Source organism: Salmo salar, chromosome 11, assembly GCF_965601325.2.
Source record: "Salmo salar chromosome 11, fSalSal1, whole genome shotgun sequence".
Taxonomy (NCBI): domain Eukaryota; kingdom Metazoa; phylum Chordata; class Actinopteri; order Salmoniformes; family Salmonidae; genus Salmo; species Salmo salar.
In genome coordinates, this window is record NC_138301.1 from 44,583,026 (window position 1) to 44,601,811 (window position 18,786).

The 18,786-nt window shown below is 44.4% G+C and overlaps 1 protein-coding gene across 3 annotated transcripts in view; it reads left to right on the plus strand.

Moving 5' to 3' along the window:
• The window catches only part of LOC145859148 (cryptochrome-2), a 29,320-nt gene extending 10,659 nt beyond the window's left edge, over nucleotides 1–18,661 (plus strand). The window contains exons 2-12 of one of the 3 annotated variants that reach the window (XM_082957966.1): nucleotides 830–938; nucleotides 3,158–3,300; nucleotides 10,601–10,785; nucleotides 10,904–10,992; nucleotides 11,498–11,638; nucleotides 12,122–12,433; nucleotides 13,384–13,535; nucleotides 14,161–14,363; nucleotides 14,546–14,626; nucleotides 16,382–16,584; nucleotides 17,153–18,661. In XM_082957966.1, the coding sequence (XP_082814092.1) occupies nucleotides 830–938; nucleotides 3,158–3,300; nucleotides 10,601–10,785; nucleotides 10,904–10,992; nucleotides 11,498–11,638; nucleotides 12,122–12,433; nucleotides 13,384–13,535; nucleotides 14,161–14,363; nucleotides 14,546–14,626; nucleotides 16,382–16,581 (1,615 nt within the window). In that variant the 3' untranslated portion in view covers nucleotides 16,582–16,584; nucleotides 17,153–18,661. The remainder of the gene's footprint in view (nucleotides 1–829; nucleotides 939–3,157; nucleotides 3,301–10,600; nucleotides 10,786–10,903; nucleotides 10,993–11,497; nucleotides 11,639–12,121; nucleotides 12,434–13,383; nucleotides 13,536–14,160; nucleotides 14,364–14,545; nucleotides 14,627–16,381; nucleotides 16,585–17,152) is intronic. The other 2 variants (XM_082957967.1, XM_082957968.1) reach the window with 2 other exon arrangements.
• Nucleotides 18,662–18,786: the final 125 nt, after the last annotated feature.

Consider the following 18,786-nt stretch of genomic DNA (forward strand, 5'->3'; position numbering starts at 1 on the left):
CCACCATCCGTCGGTGTCGTGACAATATCGGCAGATCATTTAGAAATAAGCTTAGTTTATATTCATGTTTACCAATACTGATTGATACCGGTTACGTTTGGGTCATGTCTAATTCTTTCTGCAAGTGTCATTTGTGTAAATAGGGAGGATAATTTGTCCCAGAAATGTTGAGGTGAATTCTATGGGAAAACCATCCATTCCTGGTGCTTTTCTCCTTGTGAATGTTTAATTGCTGATAACTGTTGATAATTGCGTCAGAGTTGTTGAGTCTAAGAAGGCTATTGGATCTGTCCAACTGTTGTGTTTAATTCTGGTTTATATAAATGTTCATAGAAGCTTTAATAAAAAATCTCATTAAATCATGTTGTTTGTAATTTCCGCTTTTGGATATTTGTCTTTTTAAAATTGTAACTGGTTTTAGCAAGTATTCGTTTTGTGAGAGCAGTGAGATATTTGCCAGGTTTATTTGCTATTAAGTAGTATCCTTCTAAAAACACCGGATTTGCCCCTGGTGGGATATACAATGAAATATGTGTATTTTTCACCATGTAAGGTACAATTCAACATTAGAAAACGGCCTTCTTGGTCCATGTGCTTCTTTTCATTTAGCAACGCAACAAGCACCAAAGCATTGGCACTTGTTTGTAGGCAAGAACAGAGTTTGCCCATGTCATGTTAGGTCATTCTTCTACATATTGCTTAACATTCTAACTGTACAGAAGAACGGTAACATAAAAATGTCCGTTGGTAAGGAGGAAACAAACTCTCATACTGATAAGAACTACACTTCTGTTAAGTTCACATCTGTCACCTTATCCTTCTCATGCAGATTTCTGCTGGAAGCCTTGGAGGACCTGGACACGAGCCTGCGGAAACTAAATTCGAGGCTATTCGTAGTACGAGGCCAGCCCACAGATGTCTTTCCAAGACTTTTCAAGGTGAGGAAATGTCAAATGAATGACCAAATCAGCTAGGATGACAAATTTGGTATGCGTAGATAGGCTGAAAAGCACTCAGACAGACACATACACAGATCTCCACATCGCCCTTTGTCTCATTCGCAGCGCTGCACTTGCTCGCTGAGCTATAGCCTCTCTAACTGCTTTGGTAAAGAGTTCACACACCACTTCAATATGTCAGATTGCTTATGATACCCAGATGCAATGGTATTAAACTTTAAATAAAGGGCACAGGCTGCCTGCTGTAAGTCATGTACACTTTCTTGCCCTCACTGTGCACCTAGGCAATGCCGTTAGTGTTAATATAATACACAACCATGTCAGTCCAAATGAGTTGAATTACAAGGCAGTTGTGTTTGTGCGTGCCTTCTGTGAACCGCTACCTGGTAACATCCAGACAGGCACCACTGTTGCAGTAGTCAGGATCGGGGTTCTGACTCAGTAGTTAATGGATATATGTTGGTGATGCTCCCCCTAGTCTAGGTGGGGGTTTTTCAGCATTTTATTCAGACGCATATTTGCATAAAATATTCCGGTACGGTCATTGCCCTGTTTTTGAAAGGGCATGAATTATGCAAGAGCAGTAACTGGGTGCCTCGGTCATGTACAGAGCGCACAAACAAACACACTCACACACGCTACACTTCATTACAGTTGTGTGCGGGTACATCAAAGCTGGGACCGAGAGACTGTTTAACATCTTCTATCTCCAGGCCATCAGACTGTTAAAACAGTCACCATTAGCCTTAGTTACTGTTCTAGCCGCTTACCATGCGGGTACTTTGCATTTGTGGCAAATCTGATGGCCGAATGGTAAAGAACGTCTAGACGCTTGAGAGCACCCTTACCTGCAGATCTATAAATTATGTCTCCGTAATCTAGCATGGGTAGGATGGTCATCTGAATCAGGGTTAGTTTGGCAGCTGTGGTGAAAGAGGAGCGAATTCGATAGAGGAAACCAAGTATAGATTTAACTTTAGACTGCAGCATTGATATGTGCTGAGAGAAGGACAGTGCGCCGTCAAGCCATATTCCAAAAGTACTTGTATGAGGTGACTACCTGAAGCTCTAAACCCTCAGAGGTAGTAATAACACCTGTGGGAAGAGGGGCATTCTTCTTACCAAACCACATGACCTTTGTTTTGGAGGTGTTCAGAACAAGGTTAAGGGCAGAGAAAGCTTGTTGGACAATAAGAAAGCTTTGTTCTAGAGCATTTAGTACAACATCCGGGGAGGGGTCAGCTGAGTATAAGACTGTATCATCTGCATATAAATACATGAGAGAGCTTCCTACTGCCTGAGCTAAGTTGTTGATGTAAATTGAGAAGAGTGTGGGGCCTTGGATTGAGCCTTGGGGTACTCCCTTGGTGACAGGCAGTGGCTGAGACAGCAGATTTTCTGACTTTATACACTGCACTCTTTGAGAGAGGTAGTTAGCAAACCAGGCCAAAGACCCATCAGAGACACCAATACTCCTTAGCCGGCCCACAAGAATGGAATGGTCTACCGTATCAAAAGGTTTGGCCAAGTCAATAAAAATAGCAGCACAATATTGCTTAGAATCAAGGGCAATGGTGACATCATTGAGGACCTTTAAGTTTTGGGGTCAAGTTTAAGGAGCTCCTTTAGCACCTCAGACTCAGTGACTGCCTGCAGGGAGAAAGTTTGTAGCGGGGCAGGGAAACAGAGGGAGAAGCATCGGGGATAGTCACATTAGAAGGGGTGGGAGATTAGGAAATGTTGGACGGGCAAGGAGGCATGGCTGAGTCAAATAGGAATCCTGACTTAATGAAGTGGTGATTAAAGAGCTCAGCCATGTGCTTCTTGTCAGTAACAACCACATCATCAACATTAAGGGACATGGGCAGCTGTGAGGAGGAGGGTTTATTCTCCAGGTCTTTAACTGTTTTCCAGAACGTCTTGGGGTTAGACCAACAGAGAGAGAACTGCTCCTTAAAGTAACTAACTTTGGCCTTCCGGATAGCCTGAATGCACTTATTTCTAATTTGCCTGAACGATAGCCAGTCAGCTTGAGTATGCGTGTGCCGAGCCTTTTGCCAAATGCAATTCTTGAGGTGGAGTAACTCTGCCAGATCACAGTCGAACCAGGGGCTGAAGCTGTTTTTAACTCTCGTTTTCTTTATGGGTGAGGTCATTGCAGAAAACACCTGATCTAAGACCGCTCTCTACTCCTCCAGGAGTGGAATGTCACCCGGTTGACCTTCGAGTACGATTCAGAGCCCTATGGGACGGAGCGCGACGCCACCATCCTGAAGATGGCGCAGGACTTTGGCGTGGAGACCCGCGTCAGAAATTCCCACACACTCTACAAACTGGCCAGGTCAGAGTTAATTTTATCTCCTCATGCCACCACTTAGTACCTCACCACCAGCTTAGTGGCAGAGCTCTGGGTTGAAGTTCCCCATTAGGATCAGCTTACCATCCCCACAACTTAACTGTAACCATTTGGAGGGGAATGCTAGACTGACCTCAGATCAGTGTTTAGGAGCAACTTAATCCACCTGTGCTGTCTGAGGGGCTGCTCTCATCTGATATTAGTTGACTGTTTGTCTATAGTGGTGTTTGCCTCCAATGAGGTCTGCCATTTTGTTGTTGATGTTTATAAACACAGATCAATATTAATTATTGGTCTGGCACTTTGAAATGCAGGACAGAGTTAACGAATATCGCTTCAGCATTTATCCAAGCCAAAACAGAGACCTACAGGGATAGAAATGGCCTTAATACGTCTGATTCACTCTGTTCACTTCTTTGGGATGGAGTTTGTAAAAGTAACAGTTGGCCTAATTGAGTGACTGACAGTTTTGCACAGCTGTGCTCCTTACTGCATAATTTCCTTGGCGCTCTATCTGCTGGTATCGCGTTTCCTTCTACTGAGAAAAGATGGATGCAATACAAGCTGACAAGGTCTGAATTGCAGGCAAGTCTTTTGTATTGACATCTCTGTTGCTTTGGTCTCCAGTGGATTGTGACTCAAAAAAACAGTGTGTGTCTGGATGGTTGAGTGGAGTGGCATGTTTCTCTCAGAGAAACGGACTTACTCTCATGTGGCAGTATGCATCTCTGAGAGAAAGTCCATTTGGCAGTATGCATCTCTGAGAGAAACATGCAACTCCACTCAACCATCCAGACACACACTGTTTTTTTGAGTCACAATCCACTGGAGACCAAAGCAACAGAGATGTCAATACAAAAGACTTGCCTGCAATTCAGACCTTGTCAGCTTGTATTGCATCCATCTTTTCTCAGTAGAAGGAAATGCGATACCAGCAGATAAAGCGCCAAGGAAATTATGCGATATGACATGGGCATTTACATAAGTATTCATACCCCTGAGTCAATACATGTTAGAATCACCTTTGGAATTGATTACAGCTGTGAGTCTTTCTGGGTAAGTGTATAAGAGCTTTGCACACCTGTATTGGTGGGTCTGGTGATGAGAGGAGATTCAGGCTGATAGTGGGTCTGGTGATGATGGGAGATTCAGGCTGATAGTGGGTCTGGTGATGAGGGGAGATTCAGGCTGATAGTGGGTCTGGTGGAGAGAAGGAAAAGCGAGGAGGAGAGAGGAGGAAGAGTACTATGGGGAAGAAATCAATAGTTAGAGTGCAGTCACACCCCTTGACTTGTTCCACATTTTGTTACGTTACAGCCTTATTCTAAAATGGATTAAATCTTTTTTTTTTCTCATCAATCTACAGACAATACCCCATAATGACAAAGCAAAAACAGGTTTTAGAAACGGAAATATCACATTTACATAAGTATTCAGACCCTTTACTCAGTACTTTGTTGAAGCACCTTTGGCAGCGATTACAGCCTCGAGTCTTCTTGGGTATGACACTACACGCTAGGCAGACCTGTATTCGCGGAGTTTCTCCCATTGTTTTCTGCAGATCCTCTCAATCTCTGTCAGGTTGGATGGGGAGCGTCGCTGCACAGCTATTTTCAGGTCTCTCGAGATGTTAGATAGGCTTCAAGTCCAGGCTCTGGCTTGGCCACTCAAGGACATTCAGAGACTTGTCCCAAAGCCACTCCTGGGTTGTCTTGGCTGTGTGCTTAGGGTTGTTGTCCTATTGGAAGGTGAACCTTCGCCCCGGTCTGAGGTTCTGAGTGGTCTGGAGCAGGTTTTTGTTAAGGATCTCTCTGTGCTTTGCTCTGTTCATCTTTGCCTGGATCCTGACTAGTCTCCCCACAGCATGGTGCTGCCACCACCATGCTTCACTGTAGGGATGGTGCCAGGTTTCCTCCAGACGTTAAGATTGGCATTCAGGCCAAATATTTCAATCTTGGTTTCATCAGACCAGAGAATCTTGTTTCTCATGGTCTGAGAGTCTTCAGGTGCCTTTTGGCAAACTCCAAGCGGGCCGTCATGTGCCTTTGATTGGTGGAGTGCTGCATAGATGGTTGTCCTTCTGGAAGGTTTCCTATCTCCACAGAGGAACTCTAGAGCTCTGTCAGAGTGACCATCAGGTTCTTGGTCACCTCCCTGACCAAGGCCCTTCTCCTCCGAATGCTCAGTAGGGCCGGGCGGCCAGCTCTAGGAAGAGTCTTGGTGGTTCCAAACTTCTTCCATTTAAGAATGATGGAGGCTACTGTGTTCTTGGGGACCTTCAATGCTGCAGACATGTTTTGGTAGCCTTTCTCAGATCTGTGCCTTGACACAATCCTGTCTTGGAGCTCTACGGATAATTCCTTCGACTTCATGGTGTGGTTTTTGCTCTGACATGCACTGTCAACTGTATGACCTTGTATAGACAGGTGTGTGCCTTTCCAAATCATGTCCAATCAATTGAATTTACCACAGGTGAACTCCAATCAAGTTGTAGAAACATCTCAGAGGATTATCAATGGAAACAGAATGCACCTGGCTCAATTTCGACTCTCATTGCAAAGGGTCTGAATACTTATTTAAATAAGGTATTTCTGTATTTACATTTTTATAAATTTGCAAAAATATCTAGTAATTTGTTTTCACTTTCATTATGGGGTGTTGTATGTAGAGTATTTGTTTTAATTTAATACGTTTTAATGTAACTAGCTATAATGTAACTAGTGCTAGCTAATGCTACCTACAGTACTAGTCAAAAGTTTGGACACACCTACTCATTCCAGGGTTTTTCTTTATTTAAAAAAAAAAGCAATTTTATACATTGTAGAATAATAGTGAAGAAATCAAAACTATGAAATAACACATGGAACCATGTGGTAACCATTTTTTTTTTTTTTTTACAAATCAAAATATATTTTAGATTTCAGATTCTTCAAAGTAGCCACCCTTGCATGGCTGAGAGAAAGCCAAGTGTGCAAAGCTGTCATCAAGGCAAAGGGTGGCTACTTTGAAGAATCTGAAATATTAAATATATTTGGATTTGTTTAAAAAAAATAATGGTTACTACATGATTCCATATGTGTTATTTCATAGTTTTGATGTCTTCACTATTATTCTGCAATGTAGAAAATAATAATAAGAAAAACCCTGGAATGAGTAGGTGTGTCCAAACTTTTGACCAGAGCTGAATATATTAAAAATATGTTTTATCCGCTACTGTAGGTAGCATTAGCTAGCGCTAGTCAGCTGTACCTGTGCCAAAACTCTGGTATTTTTAATCCTACCGCTTGTTTTCCATCTTAATTGGTGAGCCAATTTTGTTTTATCATGCTCTCTCTAGTCTTTCTGCAGCAGACATATAGTGAGCAATATGTTTGAACATTGAATCGCAGTATTCGAATAGCAATACACATAGAATCTTGAGAATAGCAATACATATAGAATCGTGAGAATAGCAATACATATAGAATCGTGAGAATAGCAATGCATATAGAATCGTGAGAATAGCGATACATATCATAATGGCACTTAAATATCGTGATAGTATCGTAATAATATCGTGAGATCCATGGCAATTCCCAGTCCTAATGGGAAAGGTTAGATGGGAGAGGGGAAGTTTTACTTGTTGAAGTGAAGGGAGACCCTGCCCACTGCAACAACAACAACAAAGTCAACCCTCACATGACGTCTTTTGTCTTCCCCTGTTGATCCAGAACAAGCGCACACAGTCAATTACACAGTCTCATACCCAGCCTGATAATCTCCCCTTACTGGTTGTGAGAGATGATGACACTGTCACACTACACAACATGTGCTGAGGGGAGCTCTGCAGCAGTCAGCCATGGTGGACAGCATGTGCCTGCCTAGCCCCAGACAAGGCGGCTCTGTCCTGTTAGAGCGGTGCACAGTGTTCCTGCTCTATCTATCTATAGCCCAATATCTTTCAGTCAGTTTTTCTTACTGCAAAAGGACTTGTGAAAAAGATTGGTTTGGTCTGAGGAATTCTCTGCTCTGTATATCTGATGAATTCCATTGCTCTCTCTTTCTCATTCTCTGCATTTGAGTCTTTCTCTCTCTCTCTTCAGATCGAGCATAAACTGGCTCTTAAGAACTCTAAAGCTTGTCATTTCTAACGGTTATAGACTGTGTTGAATATAATGGAGAAGGGAGGGGTAGAGCCAGCCTGCATTACTGATGCTGTTGTATAAGACCTGAGGCAGTAAAGGTTGACCCTCCCTCCTCCATTATATTAAACACAGTCTATAACCGTTATAAAGGACAAGGTTTGGAGTTCTTAAGAGCCAATTTATGCTCGATCTGAAAATGTGGTCGGAGGCGCCGTATGGCTCGTGTGACGCAATTGTGGAGCCTCCAGAGGCATGCAGAGGCCAAATCAAGTTCCATACCACATGCCATGTGCCTCCCAAATGTTGTAACAATGTAGAGGGCTCCTGTATAGCTCCGCGTTGACATGATTGGTTGACGGTAGGTGAGGGTGGCAGGTCCTGTATAAACACAAACTCACTTCCTTGACAACTTCCTTCACAGCAGCTCTGCGCTGCTCAGCGATGTGAAAGAAGTATGAATGCCTTGACTTCTGCAGAGGCCGTGTCACAGTAAATACTGCACGGCCATTGAAGACATCTGATTGACCATGCAAAGGCTCTCATAAATACACACTGCTCAAACTGTCGTTTTTCAAACATTTTTTTCCTGTTCGCGTCCCAGAACATCACTCATTCATCACGTACCTTGCAGAAAGCCTACAAGCCATCCGAGTCCCCCAAAACACCTACAATAGATTACCAGGATTACATTTCCTTGGTAAGCTTTTTAGATGTCCCAGGCACAGCTATTAGTAATCTAAATGTCCTGAATTATGTTGACTTGTAAAAGCTAGTCTGCTGCTGCAGCCGTGCCGCTGGGCACCGTGCCGCTGGCCACTGTGACCTTCAGTGATGCAGACTTGGGTATTAACTGTGATTACACGCTGGCACAGCACATGCTGCATCTGTTGTACTGAAGTAAACAACACATTGGTTCAATACGTTTCCCTCTCCTGTGTGTGTGTGTGTGTGTGTGTGTGTGTGTGTGTGTGTGTGTGTGTGTGTGTGTGTGTGTGTGTGTGTGTGTGTGTGTGTGTGTGTGTGTGTGTGTGTGTGTGTGTGTGTGTGTGTGTGCGCGCTTGATTCCATCCCCCAAACTTCATGTCCTCAGAACAGGACTGTCTATTTACAAAAGGTTCCCTCTGTGTTTCATTATAACCCTTGGCTGCCATTGTGGCTCTGTGAAGGAATGAAGACGTGGCAAGGGGCTGAGATGCCAGGAAATACTCTTAAAATGACTGTTAATCTACAGTACCAGTCAAAAGTTTGGGTACACCTACTCATTCCAGGGTTTTTCTTTATTTTGTCTATTTTCTACATTGTAGAATAATTGTGTAGACATCCAAACTATGAAATAACACATGGAATCATGTAGTAACCAAAAAAGTCTTAAACAAATCAAAATATATTTTTTATTTGAGATTCTTCCAAGTAACCACCCTTTGCCTTGATGACAGCTTTGCACACTCTTGGAATTCTCTCAACCAGCTTCATGAGGTAGTCACCTGGAATGCATTTCAATTAACAGGTGTGCCTTGTTAAAAGTTAATTTGTGGAATTTCTTTATTCCTTTAATGCGTTTGAACCAATCAGTTGTGTTGTGACAAGGTAGGGGTGGTATACAGAAGATAGCCCTATTTGGTAAACGACCAATTCCATATTATGGCAAGAACAGCTGAAATAAGCAAAAAGAAACAACAGTCCATTACTTTAAGACATGAAGGTCAGTCAATCCGGAAAATTAAGAACTTTGACAGTTTCTTCAATTGCGGTCGCAAAAACCATCAAGCGCTATGATGAAGCTGGCTCTCATGAGGACCGCCACAGGAAAGGAAGACACAGAGTTACCTCTGCTGCAGAGGATAAGTTCATTGGAGTTACCAGCATCAGAAATTACAGCCCAAATAAATGCTTCACAGAGTTGAAGTAACAGACACATCTCAACATCAACTGTTCAGAGGAGACTGTGTGAATCAGGCATGCATGGTCGAATTGCTGCAAAGAAACCACTTCTAAAGAACACCAATAATAAGAAGAGACTTGCTTGGGCCAAGAAACACGAGCAATGGACATTAGACCGGTGGAAATCTGTCCTTTGGTCTGATGAGTCCAAATTTGAGATTTTTGGTTCCGTTCGCCGTGTCTTTGTGAGACACAAAGTAGGTGAACAGATGATCTCCGCATGTGTGCTTCCCACCATGAAGCATGGAGGAGGAGGTGTGATAGTGTGGGGGTGCTTTGCTGGTGACACTGTTGGTGATTTATTTAGAATTCAAGGCACACTTAACCAGCATGGCTACCACAACATTCTGCAGCGGTACGCCATCCCATCTGGTTTGCGCGAAGTGGGACTGTCATTTGTTTTTCAACAGGACAATGACCCAACACACCTCCAGGCTGTGTAAGGGCAATTTTACCAAGAAGGAGAGTGATGGAGTGCTGAATCAGATGACCTGGCCTCCACAATCACCTGACCTCAACCTAATTGAGATGGTTTGGGATGAGTTGGACCGCAGAGTGAAGGAAAAGCAGCCAACAAGTGCTCAACATATGTATGAACTCCTTCAAGACTGTTGGAAAAGCATTCTAGGTGAAGCTAGTTGAGAGAATGCCAAGAGTGTATAAAGCTGTCATCAAGGCAAAGGGTGGCTACTTTTGAAGAATCTTAAATCTAAAATATATTTGGATTTGTTAGTTTGATGTATTCACTATTATTCTACAATTTAGAAAATAGTACAAATGAAGAAAAACCCTTGAATGAGTAGGTGTCCAAACTTTTGACTGGTACTTTACATTTTGGGGAAGACTGGAACAGACTCTGGTCTGTCCCCCTCCTTATGGGAACAGACTCTGGTCTATCCCCCTCCTTACGGGAACAGACTCTGGTCTGTCCCCCTCCTTATGAATCCAAGATGTGGCCTTTTATTTAAAAGTCTTAGAGGCAAAAACGGATGGGAAAAAATCTAATTCAGACGAAGGCTTTTCTTTGAAAAAGTTATATCATCAGCTCAGAGCAATGAAGCAGTACCTCCCATTAATATTCATTATAGCACACTGTAGCAAAACATCTGCAACAGAAAGTTCAGGTAGTTCCTCCCTGTTTCAGCCCATTTTCTTCCATTTGGTACAGTAACTAATGAATACGACCTGGTTAGTGAACACCTGTGGTTTCTCTGTTCTAGGATCATTGAGATGAACAATGACATGCCCCCACTGACCTTCAAGCGCTTCCAGGCCATCGTCCAGCGGCTGGAGCTGCCCAAGAAGCCCCTCCCCACTGTCACCCGGCAACAGATGGACTGCTGCCAGACAGGCGTCGAGGCCAATCACGATGAGCGTTACGGAGTGCCCTCCCTCGATGAACTAGGTGAGGGACGTGAGAGTGTGTGTGTGTTGGTATCTCTCATCATCGTCTGCTAGTGATGATAAATCGGTTTGATTTTGAATGAAGGGAATTCATTTGACCATTTTTTTTTATCGGGCAGGTTTTAAGACTCACAGTTTGGGTCCTGCTGTGTGGAGGGGCGGGGAGACTGAGGCACTGGAGAGACTGAACAATCATATGGACAAAAAGGTGAGTCACCTGATCTGGGTGTATCCAGGCCTGACATAGTGACCAGCCGGCCAAGGCTCCCTGGCCACCTCGATCACAAACACTGAAGATAAAGTTAGTGTGGATGCTTCTTCAAGTACTTTGCCTAATGATCAACCTACAGTATGTTTTCGTAGACACACATAGAGTGATAGCTCATTTTCCATCATGGCTAGTCACATGTGGACCTAGCTGACTCTGATCAACACGGTGATGGATACACCACCACCTCACTTGGCAAAAACCCTGTTAGAATTCTAGAAGAGCATGTGGAATAAGTTCTCTCTGCCCTACTCAAGTTCATCCTCAAGTTCATCTTTATTGTGGGTGACCTTTGAACCCTACCATACAGAACATCATACGTAAAACAAAAACCATCAGTGCTGTTCTAACTATTCATACATCTATCCAGACCGCTGTAGCTAAATTCAATATCCACCTATTGCTGATGACTACATTACCCATGATTCTTTGCTCGAGTCCCTAGGGCTGGATGGCGAACTTGGAGCGCCCAAGAATCAGTGTGTCTTCCCTGATGGCCAGTCCCACAGGCCTGAGTCCCTACCTACGTTTTGGCTGCCTCTCCTGCAGAACCCTCTACTACAGACTCAGAGAGCTCTACATGATGGTAAGGTACTGTCTTCTGCTGTTCCTAGAGCGCTGCTGTTCCTAGAGCGCTGCTGTTCCTAGAGTGCTGCTGCTCTGCTCCTCCTAGAGCTTTGCTGATCCTAGAGCTCTGCTGCTCCTAGAGCTCTGCCGCTCCTAGAGCTCTGATGCTCTGCTCTTGTGTGTGAAGTCACTTTCATCTCCTTGTTGTTTGATTGATATCTAATGTTTTGTCTTCAGTAAATCTCTCCTCCAATGCCCTCCACATATCCTGTTCACCATCCTGCCATCACCATCTTTCAATTCCCTTTCTCTGCCTCACCTTTCATATATCCCCTTAACCCCATTTCCACCACCACCACTCCTATCTACCCCTCCACCACACCCTACCCCCATCCACTCATCCCATTTTCTTCCACCCCTCCTCCACCACACCCTACCCCCATCCACTCAACTCATCCCATTCTCTTCCACCCCTCCTCCACCACACCCTACCCCCATCCAGGCACGTAAGCACTGCACGCCGCCGCTCTCTCTCTTCGCCCAGCTGCTGTGGCGGGAGTTCTTCTATACGGCTGCTACCAACAATCCAAAGTTCGACCGCATGGAGGGAAACCCTGTCTGCCTGCAGATCCCCTGGGACAACAACCCTGAGGCGCTGGCCAAGTGGGCCGAGGGGCAGACGGGCTTCCCCTGGATCGACGCCATCATGACCCAGCTGAGGCAGGAGGGCTGGATCCACCACCTGGCCAGACACGCTGTAGCCTGCTTCCTCACCAGGGGGGACCTGTGGATGAGCTGGGAGAGTGGTATGAAGGTACGATGGAGTCTCCATCTCTGTAATCTACTGCCTGATGTAGTGCTGCCTGATGTAGTTCTGTCTTTGTGGCCCGATGGAAATATAACTAGAATGGACGACACCATTTAAATCACTATTCTGTCATGTGTTTACCCAATAGGAGTAAAGCAAGAAGTTATGGTTCTATTTCTATGTGTGGTGGACCAACCTTCTCCTGGAGAGGTGTGCTTTTTGCTCTTGGTGCAATCTAACATCTGATTCTACTAATCAGCTGATCATGGTGACCTTGATGATGATTAGCTGTGTGTTAGAGCAGGGCTGCAGCAAAGACCTGCACTCCCAAAGACTCCCAGAGGAGGGTTCGTTTTCACCATCTAACCAGACTCTCAGATGAGGGTCTATTCTCTCTATCTGCTCATTACAAAACGGAACCAAACGGGGAGGGACCTACCTGAATTTGTCCAATACAAACTAGTTCTCATTTTCTATAATTTTTTTTACCAAAAAAGAGGTGCGGTGACCCCTTTGTTATTGTTTCAATTAAGGACTCTAACTTTAATAATGTTGTATCTCTATTTGTTACGAGTGTTGAGGAGGTGTGTGTGTGTGTGTGTGTGTGTGTGTGTGTGTGTGTGTGTGTGTGTGTGTGTGTGCGTGCTTTTTGTGTGTGTGTGTGTGTGTGTGTGTGCTTTTTGTGTTTGACCACTGGTTTAGGCCTAGTTGACTGGATCAGTCTAGATGGGATACAGCTTTTGTCAAATTGATGTCAAAAGTTGAAATGTTTTGCATTTTAGCTAACCTTTTTCTAACCTTAACCTAATTCTCCTAACCTTAACCTAATTCTCCTAACCTTAACCTAATTCTCCTTACCTGCTAAGAAGAGTCAATTTTGACAAAAACTGTATCCCTTCTGGACAACCAGGTGACTGGTTTAATAGCGTTATATTTCTATATGTGATGTATTGCAGGTGTTTGAGGAGCTGCTCCTGGATGCAGACTGGAGTGTGAACGCAGGCAGCTGGATGTGGCTCTCCTGCAGCTCCTTCTTCCAGCAGTTTTTCCACTGCTACTGTCCTGTAGGCTTCGGCCGGAGGACTGACCCCAGCGGAGACTACATTAGGTACACACAGAGCGCACACACAGGCTGTCCAATCCCCATAGGCCCCTCTACAGTAGTGTACTTGACAGATTCATATCACAATGGAGACCAATCTCTCGTTGAACACCAGAACAGAGCTGCCAGGACGTCAGTCAGATTCACCTGGTTGGGAAACTTTTTGACGGCTAGATGTTTTTTTTTCATCTGTCGACTGACCCTACTCTGTAGTTCACAACAGGCGGTGATATGAATTGCTTTGTGTTGCATTGCTCTCCCCTTGAGCTAGTTTATGGTTGTGTAACGTCATGTAATTACATGGCTGGTAGCGTAACAGTCAGACTTAGGCCTCATGCAACATCCAATATCAATGTGTGTGTGTGTGTGCGTGTCAAGACCCAGTGACGCTTCTCTGATTCAGCCATGTTTTATATTATTACCAAGGATCTATTCTAGAAGTAACTCTGTCAGTAACATTATTTTATATTATTACCAAGGATCTATTCTAGAAGTAACTCTGTCAGTAACATTATTTCCCATCATCCCCTCTTGTGGCTGTGTTAACAGGGTCAAAGCTGCACCAATGATGATGATTGGTGTTTTGTGGGTGGAACTAGAATTGCCCATGTTGTGTATGATGTAATTTCAGGAGGTATATACCCAAGCTGAAGGACTACCCTAACCAGTACATCCACGAGCCGTGGACAGCCCCAGACTCGGTGCAGAAGGCCACTAACTGTGTGGTGGGGGTGGACTACCCCAGACCCATGCTCAACCATGCACAGAGGAGCTGCCTCAACATAGAGAGGATGAAACAGGTCTACAACACGCTGTCCAACTACAAGGGCCTCAGTGAGTTCACACACACACTCAGTCACAGATAGGGGCGAGGGTTGTAAGGTAGCCAACGTGCCAGACGCCAGGAACACTGTAGGCCAGGTTTTAGGAGGGACTGAACATTACCCCTTTCTTGTATATTTGTGCAGTTTCTATTTGTTGAGTTGATTATGTTAATGTACCCTTCTCTCTCTCAGGTTTACTTGGCTCCGTCTCAACAATCCAGGAGGAAGTGGAGTCGGCAGTAATGACTGACAGCTCACAGACTCACGTCAGCGGTAAGTCACCTGATCATGTTTAGTCTCGCCGTCCTGTGATGTCATCATGTGACATCGTCATGTCGCTACAAACACTGTTCAACTACTTCCTATCTGACTACATGCCCAGGCATTGCATTGCATCAACCAATGGTTGTGTGCAACGTCATCGACTGTGTAGTCGGGGAACCAGATTGTTATATCATATGATGTGGTTAGCTGATATGTTAAATACCTATCCAGTCTGCATTGTAGTCAGACTGGAACCTGACCAGTGACTAAGATGTCTGATTTGATTATTAATGTCTGGGCTTGAACTGCTGTTTCCCCGATGCTCAAACATTACACGCAATGTAGAAGACCTGGATAACCGTTATTAGAATTCTTAAACAATTTGATGTAATTATTTATATAATGACGTCTTCTAAAATGTGAGCTTTGAAAGTGGGTTGTGATTGTGAAGTGAGTGTAAAAGCTTTGGGATGTATGTGATGCCACCTGCTGGCTGTTCTGTGGAACATCTCTGCTTTGCTTAGACGGGGTAGGCAAACTTTTTGTTGCGTCAAGGACCACATCGGGATTTATAAATCCAACGGAGGGCCGCACAGATTTGTTTGTCCAAATCAATTTGCGAGAAAGGGAAGTTATTTGAAAATATCATGGCCCATTGCAATATCAAGGCCCATTGCAATATCAAGGCCCATTGCAATATCAAGGCCCATTATAATTTCTCTATACTTTATATCGCATTTTAAACGTTCAAAAGTGGCCTCGAATAAAACTATTTTTACCCCTTTTTCTCCCCAATTTCGTGATATCCAATTGGTAGTTAGTCTTGTCCCATCTCTACAAATCCCGTACAGACTCAGGAGAGGCGAAGGTCGAGAGCCATGCATCCTCCTGCCAAGCCACACTGCTTGTTGACACACTGCCAGCCGCACCAATGTGTCAGCGGAAACGCCGTCCAACTAGCGACCGTGTCAGCGCGCATACGCCCAGCCCGCCACAGGAGTCGCTAGAGCACGATGGGACAACGACATCCCGGCTGGCCAAACCCTCCCCTAACGCGGACGACGCTGGGCCAATTGTGCCTCATGGCTCTCCCGGTCGCTGCCGGCTCTGTAGTTACGCCGGTAGCCCTGTGATGCAGTGTCTTAGACCGCTGTGCTAATCAGGGCCCCAATGATTATTCCATTTTTTTTATTCAAACCTCCCACTGTCCGGTTTGAATTTTCCCAGCCCACTAAACTGTAACTGACCTGCAGTCATTTCATATCTGAACCCAGCCCACTAAAATGTAACTGACCTGCAGTCATTTCATATCTGAACCCAGCCCACTAAACTGTAACTAACCTGCAGTCATTTCATATCTGAACCCAGCCCACTAAACTGTAACTAACCTGCAGTCATTTCATATCTGAACCCAGCCCACTAAACTGTAACTAACCTGCAGTCATTTCATATCTGAACCCAGCCCACTAAACTGTAACTGACCTGCAGTCATTTCATATCTGAACCCAGGCCACTAAACTGTAACTGACCTGCAGTCATTTCATATCTGAACCCAGGCCACTAAACTGTAACTCACCTGCAGTCATTTCATATCTGAACCCAGCCCACTAAACTGTAACTGACCTGCAGTCATTTCATATCTGAACCCAGGCCACTAAACTGTAACTGACCTGGCTGAGTGTGTTGCATGCTGCATCCTAGCCAGCTAACCCAGCGGAGAGCCTTGGGGGTAAAGTGTGTTCCATGGTGCATCTCAACCTGCAGGATCTCTGACTGGGGCCCTTGTGGTTCCAGACTGGTCCTCTAACTCCGGACACCAAGACCGGACGCCAGCGGGACCCTCGCCCCCGAGGAAGAGGGGCCACAGCCCCAACCTGCTGGAGTTAACAGAGTGGGGCACCCAGGCCAAGGTCCATTGCTGCAGCTCAGCCCTTCTGGGGAGCTCCGACAGCTCCCAACAATAACAGGTAAACACCACTTTTATTCCCAGGGATCTCTTGACAAAATAGTGGAACTAACAGTGGCATTGTGCCTCTCATGAATCAAAAAAATAAGTATGTCTCCATACAAATCCACGTCCATTTTTAGATGTCCTCTACTAGCAGACGGTAAGGATGTTACAGCAGTAGGCTTTCTCCTAAACCATTGGGCTTTGGGGAGGTGTTGGATCAGGCAGAACCTCCAGCTGTTGTCCCATGCCTTGAAATGAGAACATTAACAGGTCGTGGTCACAAAGCAAGACTCTGTGATCTACAAGAACCCACACATTAGATTAAAACCGGACCTGACGGAATGCCCATTAGAACTTCATGTTAAGATTCCAAGGGGGGTCAGTTGATCTAGTGCTAAGGTGATTGCAGGTTGGTAGAAACCAGAGATTTACCAGATACTCTGTTGAAAAGTGATGCAATTTAGAAAATGGGAGGCATTGATGTTTGACAAGAGGATAAGATTGGAGTGTTGACCGTGAATTGCATCAGGAAACCTGTTTTGTATTCACCTACGCATTTGTGTGTTCTGTCTTTTTTTCCCCAGACTGTTGATGCACCTGGACTCAACGCTGATTGGAGGGAGAGCCCTCCACACACAGCCCTGCGTCATTCCCTGTTTCACCTCGTCCACGGGTCCATCGACTGTCAGTAGCCGCCATCAAAACCTGCAGAAACAACCCAGGCAGCGAAACAAACCTCAGTTGGTAGTTAGATCTACAGTAATGGTAGAACGATGCCCACCACCAATACCATATCAACCTGTCACCAAGGCTTCAGTGCTATATAGGCTGTTGATCAAGCTGTTTCTCCCAGTACATGCTGACATTTTCCTGCTGTGTTTTATTTAGACAATCAGTAGCCATTTTTATATTGATAAGAGTGTGATCAGTTCAGTGTGTGTGTGTGTGTGTGTGTGTGTGTGTGTGTGTGTGGTTATATTCTGTAGTGGTATGGTTTGGGGCTAGGGGAAACCTCACCCTGCAGCTGTGTATCTTTGACACAGCTTATGAAGGGAATCCTAATGGGTAATATGTGACACCCCTGTCGCGTGCCTCAGTTTGCACTTAGAGTATTTGACTCACTTCCTCGTTTGTCAAAATAACGTCTCACAAAGTTATATTTTGGCGGTGAACTGTCACTTTAAGTCTGCATAAAGCACTTTATTACATGTTCCATTACCACTACTTGTTGAAAACAGACTTGTTGGTGTGAGTATCTGTGGCAGGGTGTGAGTATCTGTGGCAGGGTGTGAGTATCTGTGGCAGGGTGTGAGTATCTGTGGCAGCGTGTGAGTATCTGTGCTGACTCAGCACAGAGTTTTCTGTATACCATAAAGCAGTGTGGACCAGTAGCAAAGACCTTTTTAACACTTTTGTACCGACCCAAACTGCTGGCTCTGAGCACATTGTCCTTTTCAGCATGCTCCCATCAAATCTGGTGTGTTCATGACCAGGCCAGCTCACTACAGCTTGGTTGGTCTCGGTCCAGTTCTGGTCAGTAGTGTGAAAAGCCTGTAACAGTGCTGTTGATCCCAGTCCCATGTAGAGGTAATCTGCTATTGTGCCTGCAGTATAGGGTCAAATGTAAACCATATTAATCTGTGTTTTACTAACTACACAGTTCAATTGATCTACAAGTTCTATCAATAAGTTCTGATGTGAAATTATTTGTTGATTGATCTGTCAAATAGCACAAGGGATTGTGCCGAGTATAGAAATTAATTGTTGAATCATATCAATGGATCATCATAGAGACATGTATAGAGATTATTATATATATTTTCTATAATAAACTGTATCTTTAGATATGTCTCTGGTTCCATCATTGCTTCAACGCTAAAGAGTCACTGTGCTTGCATGACTCGTGAGTCAAAACTAATCTCATGAGTCTGTTTCAGCAGTCTGTGCTGGACCCGTCAATGTGTTGTCGTCCGATGTAACTCCAAGTCACTCTGTCATGTATTTACCTTTCTTCTTCTAACCCTCATGGCTACTCATTTTATCTTTCTTTTGTAAAATGGATGTATTCTAAATAAATTTGTGCTTTGACTTAATTTGTGAAAGTGTAAATATTTTTTCCTAATTAAATGCTGTTTCTACACGTGACTTTATACGTAACTCTTTTTTCAGGTGTGTGTAATTCAGAAAGGGAACGTTAAGCTATTACCATATTGCTTAA